General features: G+C 44.2%; 1 protein-coding gene across 5 annotated transcripts in view; it reads left to right on the top strand.

Annotated features, from left to right (window-relative positions):
• Positions 1–16,622, top strand: part of C8H18orf63 (chromosome 8 C18orf63 homolog) — a 211,219-nt gene that overhangs the window by 69,594 nt on the left and 125,003 nt on the right. Inside the window, exons 1-2 of one of the 5 annotated variants that reach the window (XM_085891869.1) lie at positions 7–188; positions 364–421. The exons of 1 other annotated variant lie outside the window; for it this stretch is intronic. In XM_085891869.1, the coding sequence (XP_085747995.1) occupies positions 164–188; positions 364–421 (83 nt within the window). In that variant the 5' untranslated portion in view covers positions 7–163. Of the gene's footprint in view, positions 1–6; positions 189–363; positions 422–15,797; positions 15,935–16,622 lie in introns of those variants that run through there. 3 more of the 5 variants (XM_085891871.1, XM_085891873.1, XM_085891868.1) reach the window with 3 other exon arrangements.

Genomic DNA, 16,622 nt, shown 5'->3' with positions numbered 1-16,622 from the left:
CCCATGCTGTTGCGTATTGTCTGGAGAAGCATTCGCCGTGTGTTGAGGTGACTGACTGACTGACTGACTGACTGACTGACTGACTGAGTAGCATTTTGCGAACAAAATAATGTTGCCGTCGTCACTCGTGTGAATTTCGCGCCTTTTCTCCTCAGCCGGACACATGCCATGTTTGCACACGCCACGAGGTAAACCAGTGCGGTATTAACATTACTTCAGGAATCACATTCCGTGTTATACTTTATCATTGGTTTACGATGTACAACTTTAAGTCGTTTGTTTTTTTTCTCTTGGTATAATTACGTGTAATGTTCATGTTGTTTGACTATTTCTTCAGGAATGTATAACATTTATTTTTCTAAGGTTCTGCACTCGTGACGACAACAGGACGGATGCTGCCATCATCGACCGCCCTGTGGTGGTAAGGCCTAAGTCACATTTGCCACGGTGGCCGTGGGGTCTCCAAAATCTACGGCCACGAGCAATTATAGGGCGGCCACAGTATTTCCACGGTCACACAATGTAGCAGTCACATATGTTTTTATTTTTCGGGGAGCCGCACGGGGTATTTATAAATTGTGGAGACCGAAAACGTGGGGGTGCCGTACGGTCTTTGATTTGATGTCGCACGGTGACCTCAGGGCGTCGCTGCGGCGGCCATAGAATTTTCAAGGCAGACGCAAGGCGACCGCAGGGGGACCCTGAGGCGAACGTGCGGCCAGACGGACGGTAACGAGTGGGTATGTATACCAGTTCTTTTTTTTACTGAAATAAAAATATACCAGTATATAAAACTGAATATACTATAACTATAATATACCGTGGTGCCCCCAGAATCCGAATGCCCCATTGTTTGAACAAATTGGAATCTGAACAATTTTTTTCGAGAAAATTTTGCCCCAAAAACCGAATACATTTTAAAAAAACCGAACACAACGTAGCGTTCATGTTTGTTCACGTGTCTCCCCAACCTGTTCGAGCCGCATCTTCGCGCTTTGTTCATTCAGTTCGTCGGTGGAAGTCCTCGTAAAAGCATCTCTCGTGTGTCGATTGATACTTTAGGCCTCAGTCACATTTGCTCTACGGCGAGGATACGGCGGCCATATGCCTTCTGAATTGACAGAAACATGCAGCGGCCGCAGATAAACTGAGGTGGCCTCAGGGAGGCCCTATGCCGTATGGCTATATTTTACAGGCCGTAGGGTCGCCGTGGAATTATAACACGGAGTTATAACTTTTTTCATTTCTACGTTCGCCGTAGCAATTCGACAAAGCCAAGCTATGACGTAGATGTGTTCCACGTCGACAGAACGTAGGGCGTACGGTGGGCTTGCGATATTCGTGTGGCTGCCGTATGCTCTTCTCGATGAAAAATGAATTTTCGCAACCCCCAAAAAATTACGGCGGCCGCACTATTTCCACGGACGCCGTACGGTGACCTTAGGGCCCCCCTGCAGTCACCTTGCAGGCTCCTTGAGGCTACCTTGCGTCTGCCTTGAAAATTCTATGGCCGCCGCAGGGACGCCCTAAGGTCACCGTGCGACATCAAATCAAAGACCGTACAGCACTCCCACATTTTCGGTCTCCACAATCTCTAAATACGCCGTGCGTCTACCCGAAAAATAAAAACATATGTGACTGCTACATTGTGTGACCGTGGAAATACTGCAGCCGCTTTATAATTGCTAGTGCCCGTACATTTTGTAGACCCTCCGGCCGCCGAGCCAAATGTGACTTAGGCCTTACCTCGTGTTTTCACCTTCATTTGTGATGTTTGTTTTTTTTAATCATCTTGTGTTTTAATTAATCACAAAAAAGGCAATCCGATCACGTGGTGTGACGGACTGTCGGGCAAGGATTGAATTTCACAGCAAAACCGGTTGTAATTTTGAATATCCATGATTATTATATATCCATGTCAGCCCGATGCGTTTGATGAAAGTGATTGTGGTTCGGCGGGCATCATGTGTGATGAGCTGCCCTGGGGGCAGCGCTCGCAGAGTGCGCGAGCGATCGGAACCCAGGCCGGAGCTCGAGCCTGTGTGGACCTTTGGATGTGGTGATTGTACCAGTTGACATACAATACACCGCCACCGAAGGTCATTTCCTCATCTTATTTTACCTTAAACATGGGTAATTTCAGTTTAAAGTGTCTTGAAAGTGGGTTTTCTTTGGGTCCACGAACGGATTAATTCACTCCATTATTTCTTATTGGGAAAATATTTTTTGAATCCGAACAGCCTCCAGGAACGAATTAAATTCGGATTCTGGGGGGCACCACTGTATAGCCCAGCGTTTCTCAACCTTTTTACCCTTGTGGAACCCTTGAAATAGTTTTCATGTCTCAGGGAACCCCTGCATAAAAATTATTATATACCATTATTAATATCTAACTCTTTTATATTTTTATCGGAGTTCACGCGGTAAATATAATTTTTTTTTCTTTTCAGATACCTGGTTTAAGGAAAAAAATGGCCTCCTTTTTGTCAAATTTATTGGCAATGACACAGACAGACCACGTCATCAGTGATGACGTCATCACGAACAGGCCGTGTGCCGTGTTCAATGACGAGTCGTCATTCCGGGCGTCCATCGCGCATCGTGCTTCGACTGGGTGACGTCATCACGTGCAGGCCGTGTGCCGTGTTCAATGACGAGTCGTTATTCCGGGCGTCCATCGCGCTTCATGGTTGTTATGGTTGTTATAATATAACATTCCCTATGGTTGTTATAATTGTAAATAATATAAGAGGTTGAAGCCTCTATTATAATAACCAAGGAGTTTCCAACAATATGCCGTACGTGTATAGTAAAATTACGAATATTAAATCAAACAAAAACTACTCAAAAATACATTAGCCTATTTATTACTGTTTCTCGCGGAACCCCAAACGACCTCTTGCAGAACCCTAGGGTTCCGGGGATCCCCGGTTGAGAAACACTGGTGTAGGCAAACACCTATACTCCGATCTCTCGCGGTAGTGCACGGTGGACGCACGGTCGACGCAGACTGCCACGGAGGCCGTACGTAGGTGCATGGCAGGCATAGGGGAACCGTGCGTCGACCCTGTCTTGCCCGCAGCTAGTCACACAGACCGCAAGGCCACCGTACGGCGACCGTGGAAATAGTGCGGCCGCCGTAATTTTGGGGGGGGTTGGGAAAATTCATTTTTCATTGAGTAGAGCTTACGGCAGCCGCACGAATAACGCAAGCCCACCGTACGCCCTACGTACGGTCAACGTGGAACACATCTACATCATAGCTTGGCTTGTCAAATTGCTACGGCGAACGTAGAAATGAAAAAAAAGTTATAACTCCGCGCTATAATTCCACGGCGCCCCTTCGGCCTGTAAAATATAGCCAAACGGCGTAGGGCCTCCCCGAGGCCACCTCAGTTTCTCTGCGGCTGCCGCACGTTTCTGTCAATTCAGAGGGCGTACGGCCGCCGTATCCTCGCTGTAGAGCAAATGTGACCTAGGCCTAACCGCATCCTTGCTCATGTGCCACGTGTCGGACGTCACCTTTAAGTGAGGGTGAATCAGCTTTAAAAATATTGAGGTAAAATAAAAACAAGAATAAACTAGAGGGGGAGCACTCGGTGGAGTGCAAAACCTCCGCCGCCAATACTGCTTGGTCACTCAAGTGAACCTGATATCCTATTCATTCAATTTGCTGTCAACAGTGCTCACAGAGTTATAGTTTGCAACTTTCCCTTTTACTTTTAACTTTTACGTACTCAATTCATTCTTCATAACTGGATTCCTTGAGACAGAAATTGATTTTACGTGGGTATATCCACATGAAGTTCCAAAATCAGCTGCAATTATAATTTTGGCATGTGTTTTTTTGTTGGAAATCACTTATAACATGTAGAAATGCAAAAAAAAAATCTAAATTTTGTTGAAAAAAATTTGCAAACATTTTTTTTTCTCTAACATTTTTTTTTTGGGGGGGGGGGGTTGGAAATCACTTAAAACATGTAGAAATGCAAAAAAAAAGAAATCGAAATTGTTGAAAAAAAGTTGCAAAAAATTTTTTTCTCTAACAATTTTTTTTTGGGGGGGGGTTGGAAATCACTTAAAACATGTAGAAATGCAAAAAAATATTCTAATACTTTTTCAAATTGGCCGCCATAGCGGCCATATTGGATTTTGGACCAAGTCCAAAATCTACTGGCATGATCCTTGGACCAGACCTAACCCCCCCACCAAGTTTCGTCAAAATCCGTCGAAGAGTTTTTCCGTAATACTGTTCACAAACAAACAAACAAACAAACAGAAATGGGTGAAAATAGTAACCTCCATCCATCTTCGACGGCAGAGGTTAAACATGCTTCACTGGATTTACCAAAGAAAGAAGTTGAAACTTTGTAAAAAAAAAAAAAAAAAAATCTATCGTTCATCCTGGTGTGGAGTATGCTGTTCACACCTGAAGTCCATGGCTTGCTTAAAAGGGCAGAATTTTTGGCTTTAAAAAAAATATGAGTGCGTGCCCGTGCGTGCGTGGCCGTGACGTCATATCAAACGAAGAAGAAGAATTGTGACGTCATAGCATCGTGTCCTGTCATTGGTTTGTTGAATAAATGGCCATAACTTGGGAAACACTTGGGAAACAGCTGAAACGGATGAAGAAGAACGATATCAAACCTTGAAAAGGCACATACTCAGGTCCCCAGCATCAATTGTGACGTCATATCAAACGAAGAAGAGGAATTGTGACGTCATAGCACCGTGTCCTGTCATTGGTTTGGTAAATAAATGGCCATAACTTGGGAACCACTTGTCCGATTAATATCAAACCTTGAAAAGGCACGTCCACAGGGCCCCAGCAATATACCTGGCAAGTTTCAATCAGATCGGACCAGTGGTTGTCAAGAAACAGCGGTTACAGACAGACAGACACACAAAGATTGCTGGAATTATAGATAGATATATAAACCAGAGTTGGTGTCAAAGCCACCCAATGCTCGCCTGTTTATGTATGCATTTATCGTTTTAAAAAGACTATTCTAATAATTAATATTTTTTATTAAGCATTGCAGTGAAGTATAATTTTAAAGCAATATATGTATTTGTATATTATAATCAGTAACAAGAGCGCAAGTGAGCACAATATACGCCCGAACAAGAAGGTATATACAGAATTGTGCTACAACATGGAAAACGGCAACCATTTTAGATGACGAATGTATGTCTCGACACACCGTCTCCACAGTCTGTACCTATGTACCAAATATGAAACGTGAAAGTTGAAAACTTTGGGAGTTAGAGTGCGGACAGGAACGGATGGAAAACAGCATCCTGGTTGCCATGGCAACCACTTTAGATGACGAACGTATGTCATGACACACCGTCTCCACAGTCTGTACCTCTCTCTCAAATTTGAAACGTGAAAGTTGAAAAATTTGGGAGTTAGAGTGCGGACAGGAACGGATGGAGCATCCTGGTTGCCATGGCAACCACTTTAGATGACGAACGTATGTCATGACACACCGTTTCCACAGTCTGTACCTCTCTCCCAAATTTGAAACGTGAAAGTTGAAAACTTTGGGAGTTAGAGTGCGGACAGGAACTGATGGAAAACAGCATCCTGGTTGCCATGGCAACCACTTTAGATGACGAACGTATGTCACGACACACCGTCTCCACAGTCTGTACCTATGTACCAAATATGAAACGTGAAAGTTGAAAACTTTGGGAGTTAGAGTGCGGACAGGAATGGACGGAAAACAGAATCCTGGTTGCCATGGCAACCACTTTAGATGACGAACATATGTTGCGACACACCGTCTCCACGGATGGACAGACAGACAGACAGACGGACAGACGACCGGTATCACATAATACGCCCCGATATATATATATATATATATATATATATATATATATATATATATATATATATATATATATATATATATATATATATATATATATATATATATATATATATATATATCGGGCGTATAAAAAATAGTGTGGTAGATAAAAACATTAGAAAGGAAACTAGAGGGGGAGCACTCGGGAGAGTGAAAAACCTCCGCCGCCAATACTGCTGGGTCACTCAAGTGAACCTTATATGTTATTCATTAAATGTCAACAGTGCTGACAGAGTGAGAGTTCTTTTCTCCAACATTTTTTTTTGGGGGGGGGGGACCAAGTCCAAAATCTAATGGCATGATCCTTGGACCATACCGAACTTCTCCCCCCCCCCCCCACCAAGTTTCGTCTAAATCCGTCGAGGAGTTTTTCCGTAATCCTGTTCACAAACAAACAAACAAACAAACAAGCAGTCATAGACTGGTACTTACGAAATCGTCAACTTGACCTCTGACCTTGTCTAATAAAAGCTCTCTCGAGAAGGTAGCGACGCAAACCACAAGTTTCTACGATGATTCTGTACCAAACCATCATAAATCGAATGTTTGACCTCACTGTGACCTTGACCTTTGACCGATTTTGACCAAAATCTAATCAGCACTCGCCATCACCCTCCTGAATCACGTGGTGTAATTTGACATTGGTAGCTTCTTCCGTTCTCGAGTTATCGTGCCTATAAACAAACAAACAAACACACAAACAAACACACAAATATACAAACAGAAACGGAACTGATCAATATACTTACGAAATCTTTAGATTTCGTAAGTAACAAACAAACAAACAGAAAGGGGTGAAAACAGTAACCTCCGATCTTCGATGGCGGAGGTTAAAAATAACTTGCACCGAAAACTTTAACATTTTCACGCTCACGCTCACGCTGGGGGTATTGCTATAGCTCTCTGTTCTTCGAACAGGCGAGCTAAAAATAGACTGATTGGGAAATGCTCATTTAAAGCACTCTTCAAATATCAACTGGACACCTCTCGTCCATGCCATTCTCCACGGGGATATCCAGAACAGCTGATTCGTCACATGGTCACAGATGTTTAACCACAATATAGAGCGACAATTATGTTGTTCTATCCTCCGCGTCTGTGTGGGCACGGGGTTACCGAGCAGGGGCCATTCCGGGCGAGGATGGTTTTTTGGGCCCACTCGGGCCGTTGTGTGATGAGTGGTATTAAAGGTGATTTAAACCTCCTCAAGATTGGTGTTTTGGCCGTGGTGCTCCGCTGGTCAGAACGTCACTGTTACGAGAGCCATCTTTGAACCCCAATCACACCTCACAAGAAGGTGAGCGGCCAACCAGCTCATTCTGCAGCTGTGTCGTAAACATCGTCTGTGCAACGTATCCATCACCAAAATGGCTACCACACACCGTGCACCAAAGCAGTAGTCACTCAGCAAGCGTGAAATGGTAAACTCATTTGAATGTTGGAGACAATTTTCTTTGTATTTTATCGCTCGATCCCAACTTTGCTCCCTTCCTCACCGAGGGCGTCACCTAAGAGAAGAAGAGCGGAGCGATCCCTCTTCGTGGACTTTTGGACGATGGTGGGAGCGTCCCCATTGAGCGGCGTCTCACTGCCCAACAAAGTCACCGTACTGGAACTTATGCTGGGTCAGATTGCAAACTACTGCCCTGTGATAGATATCCCGCAACACCAAAGTCCAAAACTCCACTTCCGTAGCCAACATGTGGCAGTCGATTCGACAACATTTTGGATTACAGTTGACGGGTGCCCACTTCATTGACTTTGCAGTAATACGCCATAACCCCGAGAAGCGCCATGAAGACGTGTACCAACGCCTGATGGCGTTTGTGGAAGATACCTTGCTTCGACGAGATGGCGGAATCTCCCACCATAACCAGGTGATCACTGAAGATGAAGAGTTATTCCCCTCGCTGGAGAACTTTGTTGTGCTCACATGGCTTCGTCTTGTTCACAGTGGACTCCCTGGACTCGTCAAACAACGCTACAGAACCGAGCTCAGGTCCCGCACCTTAGTCTCCATAAAGCCAGAGATATCCCAGGTGCTTGACTCACTATTAGATGAGCTCCACACTGCTGAAGATGCAAAGTCATTGCGTACTGTAACGTCTCTCACAAGCCTCCTGCCCGGCATCATTCCCATTGTCAAAACCTTGTCATGTCCTTTCGGGGAGTCGTTCCAACAACCTTATGAAGTCCTGTCCCCTCTGCAAACAAATATGTCAAACTCATTCGTCATTTCCTCAGTGAATGTCCTTTCCTCCCCGAACGAGATCGTCGCGACATTTCAAGGGCACGCCAAGTGGCTGACATAACTGAAGAGTCAGACGACGAGCCTGGAGGCATAACATGTGCCCATGCGGACAAGGTAGTTAGTAACACAGATTTTACAGAACCGGCCACTACCCTATGTGTCCAGATTCGCCAGTCTCCATATCTCCACACCTTCCACCATCACCACACAATCTGAGTCACCATTGACAGCGGTGCCACGGGAAATCTGATTCGCGAGGCAACTGTAAGAAATTTAGGAGCCAAGATTCAGAAGTGTGCGCAGGGCCGCAGGCCGCTCGTCAGGCTGATGGATCGTCCCCTCTTTAAATTGTTGGTGAGACCAGACTGACACTGACACGTGATGGAAGAGAATTTCTGTTTGAGGGCCTGGTCGTCGAAAATCTTGACGTGGAGGTACTGCAGGAACACCTTTCATGGAGTTTAATGACATCTCAATCCGCCCTGCGAAGCACCAAGTTATCCTGGATGATGGCACTACATACATGTATGGGTCTCAGGGAAGGATCCTTGATCGCCATGCAGTACGCCGAGCTCATGTATTGCGTGCCCCACCCCAATAAACTACTCTGTGGCCCAGAGAGTTGATCGAAATGGTCCTCCCAAATGACATGTCGAGTAGTGACTCGGTGTTCGCACTCGAACCTCGCACGGATGCCCCGAGTGCAAGGTCACTGCGACCAAGTGAGTTCTGGCCCCCTCCCAGTTCATCCGTAGCATCAGCAGGAAGGTTCAATCCCCAATTTAACCAACAAACCACGAGTTCTCAAACGACAGGAGCAGTTTTGCCAAATCCGCCCTGTGTTAATACCCGAGTACACCAAAGAACACCCAGGTGGTTATACCGAGACCAGCTCCCCCAAAGTAAAACGCACACTCACATCACCCTCAGGGCACGCTACAACTGTGACCCTCGACCCTGACAACATGTTCGCTCCTGACGAACTATCAAAGTTTTGTGGCCCATCTGATTTTGCCAGCCGCAATGCACCAGACTGTACTGACACCTCCTGTCAAATTTGTACCTTCATAAGGCACGAGGAGGAGGCCGTAGTCCTGCATGTGTCAGCCCAAGACATCATTTCCGGTCGTACCAAATTGCCCTTTACCAACAGAGCTGCTTGGAAGGCAGTTCACGCAGAATGCGCAGATCGAAGGCGGACTCATGCCCACCTGGTTCAGGGCACCCGCCCATCAAAGAAAGCAACCAACATCAAGGACGTCAAACGATACCTCCAGGTCGCTTCAGATTCCAACGATGGTCAAGTTGTAGTCCGTCGCGACAAGACCTTGTCCTCGGCATGTGACTGCATCATTGTCCTACGTCAGGTGGTCAATGACTTTCAGCATTACACATTCAACTGGATCATCCGAGTCGCCATGAACTCAGTTCCGTCATTCACGGCTATTTTCACGCTCTTGACTTGGACAGAGCAATCAACCAAGTAACCTCGAGGTGCCACCAGTGTGCTGTATTGAGCAGCGCACCCCACACCATTATCAAGCATCCACTGTAGACCCCTCCTACCCGCCCCCCCCCCGGTGCTGTTGGTGTATCTTTCGCAGCAGATATCATCAAACGCAATCACCAGCTAATTTTTATATTGTGAGAATGTACCACTTCCTACACTACATCGTGTGTTGTGGAGAACGAACAACACATCACTCTCCGTGATAACTTGATCCGTTTATGCATAGAGCTCCGGCCATGGGATGGACCACCTGCTGTCATCCACACCGATCCGGCCCCCGGCGTCACACGTCTGGTCCACGATGAGCTTCTTAAACACCATCGGATGTGCGTTGAAATTGATCGTATTAAAAATCCCATTGCTGAGAAGGCAGTTCGTGAATGTGAAGATGAACTCCTGCGAAAGGAACCTATGGGAGGACCAGTAACCCCACTGGCCACCGCCAGTATGAATTGACGAATTCGTGCATGGGGCCTCTCAGCCCGAGAGATGTGGTGCCAGCGGGATCAGTTCACCAATCTGCAAATCCCTTTCTCGGACCTGCAAATGATACAAGCTCAACACCACCTTCACTCCATAAACCACCCCCACAGTGAGAAGTCTAAGGCACCCACGGGGTCTTTCGAGGCCAATGTGTCAGTGGAAGTTGGCGATTTGGTCTATTTGTACTCCGACCGCAACTAGTCATGTGCAAGAAACCGCTACCTCGTCTCTGCCATTGATGGACCCTGATGCATCATACCGATACGTAAGTTTGTGGGGTCCCAATTGAGGAGTGCAGCTTATCGGGTCAAAAAATCTGAATGCTACAAAGTCCCTGACTACTGGAAGGATACGCTTACACTCCCTCGCAATCAGGTGCATGGTGGTTCATTGCATACCGAGGACATTTTCCTTAAACCAGCAATAAAACCACCAGATCCCCCATTCATCCCCTATGAGTTGTCTTCACCCGCCAACAGTGCTGAATCCTTGCAAATCCCTATCAGCTAAGTACGACATCCTGGTTCTGGTATATCGCCGAAACTTAACACCCATGGACCTGATTGCTCCCAATCTATTGAGACCATCTGTGACACCTGTGAGGATCATCCAACGGTGTCCCCAACTGGCTGTACACCAAGACGCTCCAACCATCTGCGCTACCAGCCCAAACACTTCAAGGATTACATTTTGGATGCTTAGAACCATATTGTGGTCACAATGCTCGCATAAATACTGTCATGGGGCAGAATAATCCCTGAGACCAGAGGGCAGTCTACCCGGTGATGGTCTCAGCATACCTGACTATAAATGCATGATTTCCGTGACCTCCCACATGTTAAGTGACCATTTAAGTATTTTTGTTTAAGCTAACAGCTTCCCCAGTATTAGTTGCCAGTTACTGTCACCTACTTTTGATATATATATATATATATATATATATATATATATATATATATATATATATATATATATATATATATATATATATATATATATATATATATATATATATATATATATAACACCGAGAATGATAGTCGATAGATAAGCATGAAAACGAAAGAAGAAGATGAGAGAGAAAAAATGGTGACACCATTATGTTGTTCTATCCTCTGCGTCTGTGTGGGCACGGGGTTACCGAGCAGGGGCCATTCCGGGCGAGGATGGTTTTTGGCCCAGTCGGGCACGTTGTGTGATGAGTGATATTAAAGTTGATTTCAACCTCATCAAGGTTGGTGTTTTGACCATGGTGCTTCGCTGTGGATTCCCAGTAACCTTTGCGGCATAGGGCCGTTCAAAAATTACATAATGCTTTTTTATTTATTTATCGGGAGGCATGTACGGGCTTGTTTAAACCTCAGTAATTATACATATGATTAGATTGTTCTGGGTGCCTCATCGTGATTAACTCCCGACCCAAACAAAGTCAATCGAAATATGACGTAATAAAGCCGGACAGTGTGTAATCAGCAGAGGCCTTCAGGCCTATAATGTGTGAGGCCCACCAGAAAACTAAGATGGCGGCCATATCATTTTGTCTGGGTGTCACGGGAGGGGGGGTGGAGTCAAGTGACAGATGTGAGTGGTTTGGCAGCTGTCCAAAATGGGTGCACGTTTCAAAAATCGACCCCCCCCCCCCAACAAGAACCTCAACAACATCAATGTGGAGCTCTTGTTGACCTGCTACATGTCACAGGATAAATTAAAAAAATTTAAAAGTGCGGAATATAGTGCAGTGGATGACCTCTGACCCTATCGTGCTCTTGTGAATTCTTTTAAATTTGGTTGACTGTTGAGCATTTCCCAATCATCAATGTGTGGCTTGTTCGGTCGTACCAAGCATTATGCATCGGCAAGCCTGACAGCCCTGTTTTTCGCAATCGGTTCCTTTGACCCAGTCACCAAGTGTTCAACCTGTTGTGTCGCACAAACTGACATGAAACAGCGTGATTAATTATAAGACCGAAGTCCATTTTTTCCCACAGCACATAACGCTCCCATTTCCAAGATGGCATCTCTCCCCACGTCACCATCCCATTTCCTCTTGCATCATCATGTATGTTCACCACAGTCTACAACATCTGGCAATTCAACAACATTTGGAAAGAACATAACACAACCCTGACCAACACGGCTGAGGTTCGAAGTTTTCTTGGCCTTGCAAACTATCCCGCTCACTTTATTACCTCCGCCACCGAAGGTGAAGGAGGTTATGTTTTCACCTCTTTCTGTCTGTCTGTGTACAGGATATCTCAAAAAGTTGAGGACGGATCCGGATGAAATTTTGGGGACAGGTTGGATGTCTGACAAGGACGAACTGATTAGATTTTGGTGAAGATCTGAATCTGGATCTGACTACTAGAATTTCTTAATTGATTCTTCACCATTGAAAGCTAGGGCTCAAAAACGATATATAGCATGATAATCCAAAAATGTATTGGGCCAGCTACGGGTTCTCGTGGATCAGGCATTACGGGGCGGAGTTATGCGCTCTATCGAGTGCCCTTCTAGTTCCTTATTACTTCCGCCACCGAAAGTGGACAGAGGTTATTTTCACCCCTGTTTCTCTGTTTATTACTTGCAAAATCAAGATTCTCAAGTATATTGCTTGGTCTGGTTTGTTATTCTTTGTTTGTTTGTATGTCGATCGCCTGCAGGTCACATTTTGACTGATCTTCACAAAACTTCACCACCTGGTAGAGGAAGTGACAATCTGGAATACTACTGTTTTTCAGGTCAAAAGGTCAATATCACAAATCGTCAATTTTCAACCAATTTCTTGATATAAGCGTATATACAGGTTTCGCCCGCTTAGTGAACGTTCGAATAGCGAAGGATCGCTAAAAAGAATGGTTTTATTTGGGGATATCCCCTGCTTAAGGCCCTGTCACACCTTGACGATTTAGCCAGCGTATGCTGACGTATGAAAAATTTGTCTAAAACGCTGGCACACGTCGAATACGTATGGGTAAGTTTTGTATATGTTAAGAGCACGCTGGCATACGTTGTAGTACGCCGAGCTGTTAGACAAATTTTCCATGCTTGAAATTTTTAGACGTATGTCAGCGTATGACTCACACGTTCCGCATAATGCTGGCCATAAGTTGTAGGAATGTTACGTGATCGTTGACACACGTTACTTGTAAGTTACTCATAAGTTGAAACACGTCGAGGTAATGGTTAGCGTTAGTGTTCCAGACTCCCTGGTTTTTTTTTTTTTTGTTTTTTGTTTTCTTCAGTATGACGGTGATTTTGACACTTCGATTTATAGTGTGGTTATAATATAATATAATTAATAGGCTGCCACTCAACGATTTAAATCATAACCGCACTAGAAATCGAAGTGTCAACATCACCGTCATACCGAAGAAAAAAAAAAAAAAAACAAGGAGTCTGGAACACTGACGCTAACCATTACCTCAACGTGTTTCGACTGATGAGTAACTTACAAGTAACGTGTGTCAACGATCGCGTAACGTGCCTACCACTTATGGCAAGCGTATGTGGAACGTGTGTCATACGTCGAAAAATTTTCAACATGCTGAAAATTTGTCGACGTACTCGGCATACTACGACGTATGCCAGCGTGCTTCAGCGTGCTATTAACGTATACAAAACTTACCCATAACGTATTCGACGTGTGCCAGCGTATTCGGCAAATTTTTCATACGTCGGCATATGCTGGCTGAAACGTCAAGGTGTGACAGCGGCTTGAAACTTCGATGTCGAGTGCGGTTATGATTTGAATCGTCGAGCCGCAGCCTATTAATAGCCTACGCCACGTGATCGTCGGCGATACGCTGCCACGCTATGCATAAGTTAGACTATCGTTGGGCATAGGTTGTGAACGCCGACAACACGCTCAGCATTCGTTGATATAAGTTATCTATATGTTATCGAAACAATCTCTGTACGTTACTAATACGTTATGCATACGTCCAACTCGTTATGAATACTTCCAAAACTGGAAAAAAAACATCAATAGTTCAGCGTACGCCAGCGTTTTACATACATTTTGATACCTTGCTATACGCTGGCTAAAACGTCAAGGTGTGACAGGGCCCTTAACGAAGGTCTACATTTGCTACATTGAAGGAGCCAGCTGTCCCCACAACACTGTCTGGTGATTGCGCAATGTCTTTCCTGTGATTAGCTATTCAATGGGTGATTAACTTTTCAGAAGGCTTGCGAATCATTACGTTTTTTTCAGTTTTGAAAGGGTTAAATAATAACCATCTCCTCCACACCTCCCACTGATGTCTCGTACGTATGGAAACTTGGACTCCATCTTGTTTTGGTAAGTGTTACAACCAAATTAACTTTATTATTGTGTTGCTGTCTTTATTATTAGAGAAATAATAATAATATTGAAGTGTCACTTGCAACTCGAACCATCACTATACCAAGCATATGGCTGAGCAGGTGGACATAAAATTATGGTGAGGGAACAAAGTGTAATTTTCCCAAAATAAAGAATGGAAAACGAGCTCCTGCATAACGAAGGTTTGCATAATGAAGGGTTATAAAGGTATGTAACTCCTTTGTTAAGCAGGGGATACGTGTATATCATGGTATCTCAAAAAGTTGTGGGCAGAGTCGGATGAAACTTGGTGAACATGGGTGGGTGTTTGACAAGAACAAGCCGATTAGATATTGGTTCAGGTCCACATCAAGATCCAGCCTATCAGTGAGATACAAAATGTAAACTGTTCAGCTTGGTAGAGGTACACAGTTTTCATTGCAGTTGGACTTGAGCTCCCATCGTGCTTTAGATTGGCACCATTGCAGCTTCAAGGTTTCCTGAAATAGAAGTGCCACAAAGACGTCTACCACTATGTACAATGAGCTTTCATTCTTGTTGGTCCTGATTTAACTGGGTGCATCATGATGGTTAATGTTCTAAAAACAAACAAAAAATTAGGTAGAAGTATTGAGGCTTATGTATCAATGGATCAACAAGCAAAACTGGGGCAAACAGAAATCAATTAAACAACAATGAACATGCACCACAGAATAAGGAAATAAATTGCTGGAGAAGGATGAGAACAGTGTCTTAGCGAATGTAGTAAAGTAAAGCTCTTTCGTGGAAATGGGAGAGACCAGGAGGGGGCAGTGTGCACTAGACTTGAAATCTTGTGAAGGAACAGTTTGAGACAACACTCGGAAAGACCATTCCCCACAAGCCGAGCAGCAGCATGAATGCAATAGGGTGTAGCAGGGGCATCCACTTGTGTTAGGAGGGTGGTAGTCTGGTAGCCTGGTGTTGGCTTAGTGGTTAGGGTGGCTGGGTTTAGGATCTTAGGGTCCTGAATTTGAGCCCTGTTGGCTGCTGAATTAACACCAGGTGGGGTTGACTCAGCCCGTCATCCTTCGAAGGTCAGCAAAATGAATACCAGTGCACTGCTAGAGGGGCACAGCATCAGCAGCACAGCCATGCTTGCAAGAAATGATATCTGCCATATGCAAGAAAAGAACAAGTTGGTGGTACATTATTAATGTTTTCTGTGAGTTTTTTTATTTTTTAATGATCACTTTTGATTGGGCAAAAGTAGAAGTCCTACACATTTTTATTCATTAGTTTTAAACCATTTTCTTGTATCCATTTTTCACATTAAAGTTGGTTTAACATAAAATGAATGGTCTCGGTGTTTTTTATATTCACAAACAGGAGCTGCAATATGCATCCACCCTTGAAATGCAGATTATAAAGTGTCGTGAAACACACGAAAAAGGAGATCCAACAAAGGGGGTACCAAACCGGAGTCCTCCCGGAACTAATTGCTTTGCAACCCGAGAACTTGTACAGAAGTAACCAGACATTTCTTTTTTTCTGCTTTCCCATAATTTGGTTCCATTAATGATTTGATGTGGATTTTTATGCCTTCACCGATGAAGTCGCATTATGTTTTCGGGTTGTATGTACATCCGTCCATGCCAATTTTCTGTTTTCTCTGCAACCGCTTATCCGATTGACACAAATTTCACCAAAGGTGCTACTACTCATGTCGGATGTTTTAATGATAACTATGTCATATGTCATGAGTAGGGTAAGAATACTGATTCTGGCTCACTTTTCCCCATGTAAATGAATGGGGGATTTTCAGCGATTTATATTTTTTTTCCTTAAAAATAAACCCCCTTTTTATCCCAAGGTATATTTATTTGTCTCCCCTTTTAACTTGGAGGTTGAACCTCATTGAATTGAACACCTGGGGGTTGAACAGCTCACTCATTGAACCTATAAAGATTTGTTCATTCTCAAATTCCTTCAATAGTTTAATTTTCTTTGCACAATAATCCCCATCTAAAATATTGACAAACAAAACATTTGAATCTTTATATTTTTTAAGATACCCCATTTGTGCCATTACGAAATGATAAACTTCTCTTAATGCTCTTGTTTGACCACCTCCTGAGCCACAGGTTATTTTTTTGTTAAGCCCCGCCCACTTTTCTTTAAGCCCCGCCCACTTTTGTTAAGCACCGCCCACTATCC

This window comes from Eptatretus burgeri, chromosome 8 (genome assembly GCF_056783735.1).
Source record: "Eptatretus burgeri isolate ZD-2024b chromosome 8, Ebu_testis_v1, whole genome shotgun sequence".
In the NCBI taxonomy this organism is placed as follows: domain Eukaryota; kingdom Metazoa; phylum Chordata; class Myxini; order Myxiniformes; family Myxinidae; genus Eptatretus; species Eptatretus burgeri.
The sequence above is the reverse complement of the archived record's forward strand: the minus strand, read 5'-3'. Positions and strand labels throughout refer to the sequence as shown.